At 36.0% G+C, this 12605-nt stretch overlaps 1 protein-coding gene across 1 annotated transcript; it reads right to left on the minus strand.

Moving 5' to 3' along the window:
- Window positions 1–138: 138 nt before the first annotated feature.
- LOC138324984 (carbonyl reductase [NADPH] 1-like) lies at window positions 139–11931 on the minus strand. Its single transcript, XM_069270291.1, has 8 exons — window positions 11141–11931; window positions 10470–10551; window positions 9668–9846; window positions 8849–8961; window positions 7798–7929; window positions 4566–4707; window positions 3287–3350; window positions 139–1598 (listed from the first exon to the last, which is right to left on the minus strand). The coding sequence occupies exons 1-8, from the start codon at window positions 11171–11173 to the stop codon at window positions 1489–1491; spliced, it is 855 nt and encodes a 284-aa protein (XP_069126392.1). The 5' UTR covers window positions 11174–11931; the 3' UTR covers window positions 139–1488.
- Between the last annotated feature and the right edge of the window lie 674 nt (window positions 11932–12605).

Below are 12605 nucleotides of genomic sequence, written 5' to 3' on the forward strand. Positions count from 1 at the left end.
CACACACACAAAATCCTCTCGATCATGTTCTTATATTTATGCACATCTTGAGATATGTATACATTAATGTACTTTGGTGTTTAACTTAATGGCATGTTTACAAGTTGTTTTTTCTTCAAATTAACATGCACAAAATAATGTTCTTTTTTAATCAACTTTATTCATAAAGATACCAACAATAAGTTAGTAACACAGTCAATGTCTGGAATGCAGCAAAAAGTCACAACAAAAATATCAAATAGGTTCACAGCTGTAACTTTCCTGACACTTAAGTTATATTAGTTAAAAAATAGCAACCATTATTGTTCGATTAAGGTATGTAAAACTTCATAATATGCATAACTTGCATCAAGGAGTTGTTAGTTATCCTAATACATTTGTAGATATACATAATTTCGTCGGTGTTTACAATGTTTGATATTCACGATAAACCACTTTAAATTTATCTCTCCTACGACTTATTTCTTTTTTCAGTCTGAAGAATACATACTTTCTGATGGCTCAGATGTTAAAGCAAAAGGGCCTTAGCTTGTGAAAAAGACGGAAAGCTCGGATATCAATTTTAATGAATATTTATTCATTTTCAAACATTTTATGAAAAACAATTCTGTGTTTTTGAATTTGTTATTTTTTTGGGAAAAAAGTAAATAAATGGCGAATACATACTTGCTTATGACCAAGATGTTAAAACATAAAGGGTCTTATATAAAAAAAATGACAGAGGGCCCGGATAACAATTTTAATGACTATCAATTTTAATGAATGTTTAGCAAACGATGGTAGAAATATTTCATAATATCTTTATTTTAATCCATTTTAACTTAGTGTCGAAGTTAAATTTTTCTTACATTTCATCATGTGATGCAAATGGATAATGTTCAATTCTTTAAGTATACAATGATGTTCTGTCGAGTTGTATCAAATAACCAGCTGGCAATCAAACCGCTTATGACTTTATATTCTGTATTGTATATGTTTAATAAAAACACATGCGTGGATACATACTGACTAGCGATCGGACAATTGATGTATCAAGAGAAAAAAGAAGACAACTTGTTCTGTTAAGTTTATTATCGAGTTATATTTCAATTTTGATTGTTACCAGCATTTTCATTGGCTTAAAAATGTACTTTATCAGCCCATAAAGGAAAAAAATGGCGTCGCCGTTTGTGACGTTGCTTCTGATTGACTGAATTTTTATTAGTTTAACGTCCTATTAACAGCCAAGGTCATTTAAGGACGTACCAGGTTTGTTGTACACAAACCAAGTTTGTTGAACACAAAAATTTGAGTGTACTCTAAATAAACCGCGAAGCGGTTTATGATGAGAGTACACTCAAATTTTTGTGTTATATCTCCATAACATAAAATATCTATTCAAGTTAATCCTTAAATATATAATTACAGATATATTGCTAACAACATGACAACTGCCAGTCAATAAATGGTGAAATGACCAATAGTTTTATGAACCATGAATCTTTCTTTTTAAGATTTAGCCGCTTCCCATGGTCCAATCTTCCTATCAGACACATAATTTCCTTTTGGACTTGTTGTGTTTGGAGGCAGCAAGGCGAGGTAAAGAGGCGTGTCAGCACCTTGAATATGGAAAACAATAAAATTTGAATATAATTGAATTGATTTACTTTATATTTCAACAGATTAGTTTAATTTTATTATGAACAAGGACATAGTCATTCAGATCCCCCGCCAATGGAGATATCAAAGCTGAAGTAAGTTTGATTGTGGAGACTTATGTGTATGAAAAAAACCAGGAAAAAGTGCAAAAAATGAAAACCTAAAAATAGCGAAAGGTACTACTAGACCATAAAATGAATGTGTCTATGAAGTGGAAATATCTTTGCTGGTTTAAGAGTTATGCTCCGGAAATGAACCTGGTACAAAAAATGATATTTTCAGCAATGCTTCCATGGTTACGGAAAAAGTGCAAAAAATGAAAATATAAAAATAGCAAATGGCACTACTAGACCATAAGGATAATGTGTCTATGAAGTTTCATGGAAATGTCTCTGATGGTTTTAGAGTTGTGCTCCGGAAGCGATTCTTACACAAAAATCTACAATTTTTAGCAAAGTTTCCATAGTTACAGAAAAAAGTACAAAAAGTGAAAACCATAAAATAGCAAAAGGCACTACTAGACCATAAGACCAATGTGTCTATGAAGTTTCGTGGAAATATCTCTTCTGGTTTTAAAGTTATGCTCCGGAAACGAATCTGGTACAAAAATATGATATTTTCAGCAATATTCCCATGGTTACGGAAAGAATGCAAAAAATGAAAACCTAAAAATAGCAAAAGGCACTACTAGACCATAAGACCAATGTGTGTATGAAGTTTCGTGGAAATATCTCTACTGGTTTTAGAGTTATGCTCCGGAAACCATTCGTACGGACGGACGGACGGAACCCATTTGTATATCCCCCGCCAACTTCGTTGGGCGGGGGATAACAATTGACCAACATGTTACATAACGTGACGCTACTCAAAATGGTACACTTTTAATTTATATGAAGCAGAAAGTTTAGTTTACACAGGCATTAATTGTCCTGAACATAATTAAGGTGCTTCATAGTAAATTTGACATTTATTATATGTCAATTTCTTTCATGTTGCTTATTATCACAATTTAAATATAAAAATAATGAAATTGTGAAAACAAATCCGGGAAACGACGTCGTGCGAGAACACCATTTATTTTAAAACAAGGAAAACAATAGCTGAATGATATATTTTTGACAGATATGTGACTTAAATAAACTAATAAAAGGTTTCCTTAAATGAACATCTTTTATCATGTCTAGACACTTTTTAATCAAATGAAATTTAGGAAGTGTGTCATTTTTGATACTCAAATCTGTTGAAACACAAGACTGTACCAGGGATGCTTGTCTTATAAACATATCTGACAAGTAAACAAATCATGAAATTAAAACCAAAGACATCTGTTAGTTTAATGTTAAAAGAAAATTCTTAATTCAAGCACACGTTAGAAAATTTTAACATGTATCATCAAAATGTGTACCGATTTGGGTAGCGTCACGATAAGATACGATTGGTAATTAAGTATTTCAGTAAGTAACCGAAGCAAGCAAGAAATTAGGTAAGCACTGTAAGTAAGTAAGGAATGAATGACACGAACGAACGAAGAAAGGAAACAAACAAGAAAAGAAGAAACGAGGAAAGAAATGAAAAAAAAATGTGCATGCGTATATGATGAAGAATACCTTAGTCTATTGTTTGTTTGATTAAATTAATGTCCTATTACCTTGGTCGATGGTTTTATGACCTTTATGGGAGGTCATGTCGGTATCCACATACCCAGGACAACACTGGAAGATAAAACATATTATTATTCACGATTTATCATTTGTTCTAGTATTCATGTTCGATGTTAGTAATATTATAATATTTTTGTTTTTGTTTAATTTCATATACACATCATATAAATATCACCGTAATATCCTGAAAAACTACTTTTATTGGGTTAAATTTTATTACTCGTGAATGTTCCCCTACTGATTACCAAACGCCTATTCCATATTTATATCTGTAGCTACCGAGCGTTATTCTACACCCCGTTCGCTGTAGCCATGTATTTTTTGTTTGTTTTTTTGTTTGTTCCAATTGAAAAATTACTGCTTTAGCCAGCGTCTATAACACTATCTTGTTAAACACTACATATGTTATTCATATTATCCAACATATTAATACACTGCATCTACTGTCTCCCAGAATATTATCCATTATCTATTTATAATGAGGATCCTTTTTATTCATTTGTCAAATAGAACGTTTCATGCATTATTCAAACTCTGAACGATTTTAAAAATTGAAAGATTAAAAAAAACGTTCATCACAATATCATTACTTTGCTGTTATATTAAGAATCGAAAATAGCATCATGTGTCAAGTGGACAGGAGTATTTCAACCCTTTTATAAAATTTTCCACGCCAACACATAGTATTGAGACGTCTTACACTCGAGGTGAAATATTCTTGCATATCTGTAATATTCTAATCACTTCAGTATGTTTAAATTGTTCAGCGTAATACTATGTAGACTCAATGGCCATAATACAGTTCGCAAATGAAAATTTTGCTTTACATTATTAGTAATTTTACATATCTTTAATTGTCATCTTTTTATTCAATCGTAATAAGAGTTTATGTACTGACTAAAAACCACTTTAGCATTAAAATCGATTATCTGAAATATTTTTTGTGCCATATTTATCGCAAAATCGATCTTAATTGTATTTTTATGGCGTCATTTTACTATAGACAAAGAAGGAAATGGCGACGCTATCAAACGTTTTTTGGATAAAATCGCCCACAACTCGGACATATTGCAACGGAATAACATTGCTAGTTGAGTAGCTTCTATGTTGTCAGCTTTGAAGTTTTTACGTTGGCGATTGATTTCTGGAAAGAAGTGTTTTTAAAATGTAAAATTATTAAGAATACATGTATATAATTAAAACTAACTTGCATGCTGTATTATTGCCATTGACTATAGATAATTGCTCATCTCATCAGCGTCTTACCGCGTTCACTACTATATCCTTTCTCGTATCTTTTAACAGATCTCGTTGTTGGATCAAAGTCATGACAGTGACGCCAATCTTGGAGACGCCATAGGCACTCTCAGGCCATCCTAGGTCGGCATGCTTTCCCTTCTTAGCTGCACTGGAAACCCAGATAAAACAATGCAATTAAATATTTTCGTCAGTATTGCAACCTGATTGTGGAAAAGACGCAAAGCTCGGATATCCTTAGATATGATTGGATCTAATTATAAGCATACGATTCAGCTTGAAGTTTACATTCATAGATTTGCCCTGTGTATAACGACTACTTGACCACAAAGTCCTTTTTAGCTCACCTGGCCCGAAGGGCCGGTGAGCTTATGTCATGGCGCGGCGTCCGTCGTCCGTCGGCGTCCGTCGTCCGTCGTCCGTCTGTCCGTCAACATTTCTTTTAAATCGCTACTAGTCATAGAGTTCTGCATGGATTGTAACCAAATTTGGCCACAAACATCCTTGGGGGAAGGGGAACAGAACTTGTATAAATTTTGGCTCTGACCCCCCGGGGGCAGGAGGGGCGGGGCCCAATAGGGGAAATAGAGGTAAATCCTATAAATCGCTACTTGTCCTAGAGTTCTGAATGGATTGTAACCAAATTTGGCCACAAACATCCTTGGGGGAAGGGGAACAGAACTTGTATAAATTTTGGCTCTGGTCCCCCGGGGGCAGGAGGGGCGGGGCCCAATAGGGGTAATAGAGGTAAATCCTTTAAATCGCTACTTGTCCTAGAGTTCTGCATGAATTGTAACCAAAATTAGCCACAAACATCCTTGGGGGAAGGGGAACAGAACTTGTATAAATTTTGGCTCTGATCCCCCGGGGGCAGGAGGGGCGGGGCCCAATAGGGGAAATAGAGGTAAATCCTTTAAATCGCTACTTGTCCTAGAGTTCTGCATGGATTGTAACCAAATTTGGCCACAAACATCCTTGGGGGGAGGGGGAACAGAACTTGTATAAATTTTGGCTCTGATCCCCGGGGGCAGGAGGGGCGGGGCCCAATAGGGGAAATAGAGGTAAATCCTTTAAATCGCTACTAGTCATAGAGTTCTGAATGGAATGTAACCAAATTTGGCCACAAAAATCTTTTGGAAAGGGGAACAGAACTTGTATAAATTTTGCCTCTGGTCCCCCGGGGGCAGAAGGGGTGGGGCCCAATAGGGGAAATAGAGGTAAATCCTTAAATCGCTACTAGTCATAGAGTTTACTTGAATTGTAACCAAATTTGGCCATAAACATCCTTGGGGGAAGAGGAACAGAACTTGTATAAATTTTAGCTCTGGCCCCCCAGGGGCTGGAGGGGTGGGGCCCAATAGGGGAAATAGAGGTAAATCCTTTAAATCGCTACTAGTCATAGAGTTCTGCATGGAATGTAACCAAATTTGGCCAGAAATATCTTTTGGGAATAAGAACTGAGTTTGTATAAATTTTGGCTCTGACCCCGCGGGGGCAGGAGGGGTGGGGCCCAATAGGGGAAATAGAGGTTAATTCTATAAATCGCTACTTGTCATAGAGTTCTGCATGGATTGTAACCAAATTTGGCCATGAACATCCTTGAGGGGAAGGGGAACAGAACATGTATAAATTTTGGCTCTGATACCCCGGGGGCAGGAGAGGTGGGGCCCAATAGAGGAAATAGAGGTAAATCCTTTAAATCGCTACTAGTCATAGAGTTCTGCATGGATTGTAACCAAATTTGGCCACAAACATCCTTGGGGGACGGGGAACAGAACTTGTATAAATTTTGGCTCTGGCCCCCGGGGGCAGGAGGGTGGGGCCCAATAGGGGAAATAGAGGTAAATCCTATAAATCGCTACTTGTCCTAGAGTTTTGCTTGGATTGTGACCAAAATTGCCAAAAACATCTTGGGGGAAGGGGAACAGAACTTGTATAAATTTTGGCTCTGGCCCCCGGGGCAGGAGGGGCGGGGCCCAATAGGGGAAATAGAGGTAAATCCTTTAAATCGCTACTTGTCATAGAGTTCACATGAATTGTAACCAAATTTGGCCACAAACATCCTTGGGGGAAGGGGAACAGAACTTGTATAAATTTTGGCTCTGACCCCCCGGGGGCAGGAGGGGCGGGGCCCAATACGGGAAATAGAGGTAAATCCTTTAAATCGCTACTAGTCATAGAGTTCTACATGGAATGTAACCAAATTTGGCCAAAACATCCTTGGGGGAAGGGGAACAGAACTTGTATAAATTTTGGCTCTGACCCCCCCCCCCCAGGGGCAGGAGGGGCGGGGCCCAATAGGGGAAATAGAGGTAAATCCTTTAAATCGCTACTAGTCATAGAGTTCTGCATGGAATGTAACCAAATTTGGCCAGAAATATCTTTTGGAGAATAAGAACTGAGTTTGTATAAATTTTGGCTCTGGTCCTTGGGGGCAGGAGGGGTGGGGCCCAGTAGGGGAATTATAGGTAAATCCTATTAATCGGTACTTGTCCTAGAGTTCTGCATGGAATGTAACCAAATTTGTCCACAAACATCCTTGGGGGAAGGGAAACAGAACTTGTATAAATTTTGGCTCTGATACCCCGGGGGCAGGAGAGGTGGGGCCCAATAGAGGAAATAGAGGTAAATCCTTTAAATCGCTACTAGTCATAGAGTTCTGCATGGAATGTAACCAAATTTGGCCACAAACATCCTTTTTGGAAGGGGAACAGATCTTGGGTAAATTTTGGCTCTGGCCCCCCGGGGGCAGGACGGGTGGGGCCCAATAGGGGAAATAGAGGTAAATCCTATAAATCGCTACTTGTCCTAGAGTTTTGCTTGGATTGTGACCAAATTTGGCCATAAACATCCTTGGGGGAAGGGGAACAGAACTTGTATAAATTTTGGCTCTGACCCCCTGGGGGCAGGAGGGGTGAGGCCCAATCGGGGATTTAAAGGTTAATATTAAAATTCTCTCAGAAAAGAAACAATTAACCAGTATTCAGAATATTACTTGGCATTACAAACCAGGTGAGCGATACAGGCCCTCCGGGCCTCTTGTTTGTCCCTGGTGTGGTCTTTATAGACAGGTTTTATTGTTATTAGTAAATTTTAATTGCTATTTTGTGCATAGCTAATTACGGATGCCAACTGATAATACTGTACTGTACAAAGTTCTTCATTAATGTTTTCTTTCATTGTAATTAGTTAATTTTAATTACTATTTTTGTACATATGACGGATCTCAACTGATACATACTCTACAAAGTCCTTCATCAATGTTTTTAAGTCTTCCATACTAAGACGTGGGATATCTACCAATCTCTTCTGTAGGTCCAATTTACATTTCTTAAGAGCAAACTGGGACACCATACTTGATACATTGACCACCCTGAAAAATGGAGAATTTGAAATTACGACGAGAAAAATAAACGAGGTTTTGGTGTTGAACTCGCAACAGAACGGGCTTTTTTACTATATATTGTTTGAACTCCTTGCGTTATTGTTCTATGGTGTCAAATTCCATCTGCTTGACACTTATAAGTGAAAATATTTTTCCAAAACAGACAAAGCATGAAAAAACTATGCCAGATGGACCTTTATGGCCATCTGAATACTGTAAACCAACTGTTGCGGCTATCAAATTTCAAGATTTCAATTTCAAATTAAGTTCGTGAAGATATTTATTCGCGGATTTAACAATTGAATGATAATTCCTGTCAAAACAAATGATTTAGATATTAATTCGAGGAGAAAAACATTCGCAAATTTACTTGGGTCGCGAAATTCGTGAAAGTAAATCGCACACGAATGAAAGTTTACAGTATCATAAATAGTATATAGTGCACGTACGCAGTAAACGCTCACATTTTCTTTGACAAACCATTAAATTCACATTATGTTTTCGTAGCACTTTGTCAAGAGGAACATGTACGTTAACATCCCTTATGACAAATCCTTCATTTGGAATCTTTCTGATGAGGATATTTAGATTACAAATCAATTAAACATAGTATCTCTTCATCCCAGCATTTAAACAGGTTCTTTAAATTATTATCCTCGCTTTGATAAAAGTGGACCAATTGTGTCTCAAAGATTGGTCTGAAATTGTTTTGCCATCACATCCTTTTATGAAAATTAAAACAAATTTGTTGAAATTTTTCATTCTCTTTCCAATTCAGTTAATCATTATAATATCCAGGTGCCCTCTGTGCCTCTTGTTTAAATCTAAATCTACATGCTAACTTAAATTGCCAGCTTTATGTAAAGACAATTTGTAAAACTGAACAAAAAAGATCTACCAGATCTACCTTGCGTTTGGCCTCAATAGAGGAAACAATGCTTCACATACAGCAAGCGTGCCATTGACGTTGGTTTGGACGGTCACTTCCGCTTGTTCTGAAAATGGCGCTGTAGAGGCTTGCTGAAACGAAACGCGAACTAATAAGATATTACGAATAAAGTAATTAAATCATATCGTGAAGAAAACAAAGTTATATCAAAAAGCGTTATTATTTGTACGTTAAAGCAAATAATACTTTAGATTTCACTGTTGAAAACAGAAGCCAGGCGATATGTTTTTGATTTTATAGGGGCGGGGAGGTCGAGCACAATCTTATACAAGCATTACACATTTTTTCAGTCCAAATATGGTTACAATCCATGCAGAATTCTATGACTAGAAGCGATAAAAAATGATATACCACTCACTCCTTCCCCAGGGTCAAAGCCATGGCCCTGCGGACCAGGTGAGCTAAAAACGTCATTGTGCTTTTATGCGAAGAACCACAAAAATATTGTAGATGTCTTATGCTTGATATTGAACATATGCACAATTAGCTTGTATTTTCCCATTTTGATTCATTTTTGTTGCGGCTCATTTTACATTTAATTGATATTTTCACGTAAGATAAGAAATCCGCATAAATTTCTACCTTCATTCTTAACATAACAGGCTCCTTTGTCAGTAGGTATCCATTGTGACGTCATTGTTTTGTGAGCGAATTTCATGTCGTTTTTTCTCTGAAATGTATGACGTTAACACGTGACGTCACAGTCAATACCTACTCGCAAAGACAGATAACTCTGAAAAATGCAAAGACGGAATGATAAGTTACTGTAAACTTTACCTTGTATGCAATACCAGCGTTATTCACGAGGACATCCAGACCACCATAAGTCTCCTGAAGGAATGTTTTCAGCTTATTTATCGTGTCCGTCTTAGTTATATCCAATTGGTGGAACTTGGCGTTGCAGCCTTCCTTCTTAAGATCCTCTACGGCTTTAAGACCGAGTTCCTTATTTCTGGCTGTTGAAATGAACTCAACTCAATCTAATTGGGTTTTTTTTACTTGATATAAAGACATTTACAAGAATGAATTTGATAGTGAAAACGTAAAAACGTAGGAAAAGGATGTAGTAATAATTGTGTAAGGTATACGTGAAATTTAATTTTCATTGATACAACACATTAATTTATTTCAAAATGGTATTTGTTACAATGATTCCAATATACTTTTTCATATGAAAATTGAATAAAACAATAATTAATGATGTTTTCAGTGTTCGTTTAAATAAACATGGTATAAATGGAGTTCTATCGCACTGTCTTAATTAAATCTGTCAAAATTGGTTAGTTTGTCTTTTTCTTCCTGGATAAACAAAAATGTTCATATCTTAAATAACCTAGGTAAGTAGTTAAGAAAATAATTAAATGCTTAACTCGCCGGAAGACAGACGTCGGACCGGGAGAGCTGGAACTTGTGTATACTATAAGTATCAATTTGAAGACATGTCTAGATCTATGAACTAATAGACAACTCAGCAAAGATACTAACCATTTATTCTCTACATCATATTTTGCAATATTACATAACATTAAATAAAATTGTGTATATGAAAAAAAAATCACGTGAGCAAACGTGACCTTACCTGTCAGGTAAACATCCCCTTGAAACTGTTTACACAGCCCGCGGACTATAGCATATCCAATACCCTTATTGGAGCCCGTCACCTGGACATAATATATAGAGTGTATGTCTTGCTTAAATATTTAACATTATTTTCCATAGTGACAAGAGAACTCCGTTATTTATTAGAATGTAAAACCATAGCCGCTCAAAAAACTTTGTAATATTGATCAATATTTTTGGCTACGACCGAATACTTTACTTTCATAATAACACTGAAGAAATTGTTTGCATTTATACGGATAATAAGCAGTATTATTTTTTTAGATGAACAAATCGTGTATACCTTTATCGAACACTAAATTAAGATTGTATATAACATTAATTGTAAATATGTTTTCTCTATGTATATATGATGAAAAAGATATATAATTAATTTGAATTTGTTAAAGGCTAGTAAACTGTACACAATATATCACGTATCAACGTTAGAAAAATGTTTAACATATACTATACAACGCGAATAGTTTTCGTGAGCAGATTAAGGTCAGACCTACTAGCTCTCGTCTTTGGCCTAAAAATAACATAACATCGTCTTTGGCCTAAAAATAACATAACATATACATTGCAAATCATTTGTAGATAGTTAAATGCAATTTAGCAATCGGTTATAATATTCATGTCGACACCTACCACAGCGACTCGTGTACTTCCACCAGTACTCATGTTGAAGGTCCGTTGTGTAATGCCGGAATTACCCCTGTAGCAGATCTAGAAAGTGCTACTATTTATAGATATCACCCTAGCATTAGAGAGACCGTTACTGTTTCTGACATGACCCCGTTACTGTTTCTGACCCCAAGTAGACATCGGGAACATGACTGGTCATGTATGGCCCCTGTATAGTTACTCCCCGCTTTCACCGAAACGGAGGATTGTCCATCTGTCCGTCTGCCTGTCTGTAACGCTTGGTTTCCGTACAATAACCACGTGCACCACAACTATAAATTTTGTACCAAGGGCTCGAATGAGTTCGCTCGGCACTTTCATCGGACCCTATTTGGCGGCATTATGGCCCTTTGATTAACGGAAAACAGCATTTTCGGTTGTTTCCGTTTAATAATTCTCACAAATATTACCAGATTTTCTCGAAAGTTGGTAACACATTGTTACATGTTCAATTGGGACTTTGATTGGACCCTATTTAGCGGAGTTGTGGCCTTTTGATTAACGAAATTGGGGGATATAAATTCCACAAATTTGCTTGTTATATTTTGCGCATGCCAATGAATGCTTGACGGCCGGGGTTCGATCTCTGGCAGGGACGTGAAAAGGTTAGTGATCACCTGCCCGATCTTCTGGGTTTTCTCCGGGCACTCCGGTTTTCTCCCACATTGAGACCTCTCGCGCGCTTACATCCGAGCCATCCAAAGTGATTTGCATAAGTTGTATAACTTGTTTTCCCAATCGATGTAAATTAAATAAATTGTATTTGATTACTACACAAGAGAACCTTGATACGTTGTAAGTATGCATCCATATAACTAAGTGTACACAATATTTATGTATGTACGCTTGCATATGTATACATATACTTATTATTTAAACTTTGGTTTTAGCATAGATGTTTGGTTGTATGTATTCATTTAAATATATAAAAGAAGTGTTATTATGTTTGATAATTGTGGATATCTACAAAGCTATATAATACCACACCGCTTCTTCGTAAATAGATTTGAAAATGACTTTTTTTAAATAAAATAAATTCAATTAATATATCACAAAAAATCCTCTCGGTCATTTTTTTTACATTTATGCACATTTTGAAATATGCATACATAAATGTACTTTCGTATTCAACTTCTATTTTACACGTTTACAAGTTATGTTTTCAAATAAACATGCACAAAATAATGTTCTTTTTTAATCAATTTTATTCATAAATACCAACAATAAGGTAGTAACACAGTCATTGTATGGAATGTAGATATCGAATTATTTAAATTACTGATCATATCATAAAATGGACAATTAAAGTTCCAAAATCTTCCCATAAATTTAGATTATTTTATTATTGTTCTTTTCATAGTTATATGTACAGAGAAAACATAGTTACACTACAGTAACCATAAGTGTTCGATTAACATACAGCACTTGT

Source organism: Argopecten irradians, chromosome 6 (genome assembly GCF_041381155.1).
Source record: "Argopecten irradians isolate NY chromosome 6, Ai_NY, whole genome shotgun sequence".
Lineage (NCBI taxonomy): Eukaryota > Metazoa > Mollusca > Bivalvia > Pectinida > Pectinidae > Argopecten > Argopecten irradians.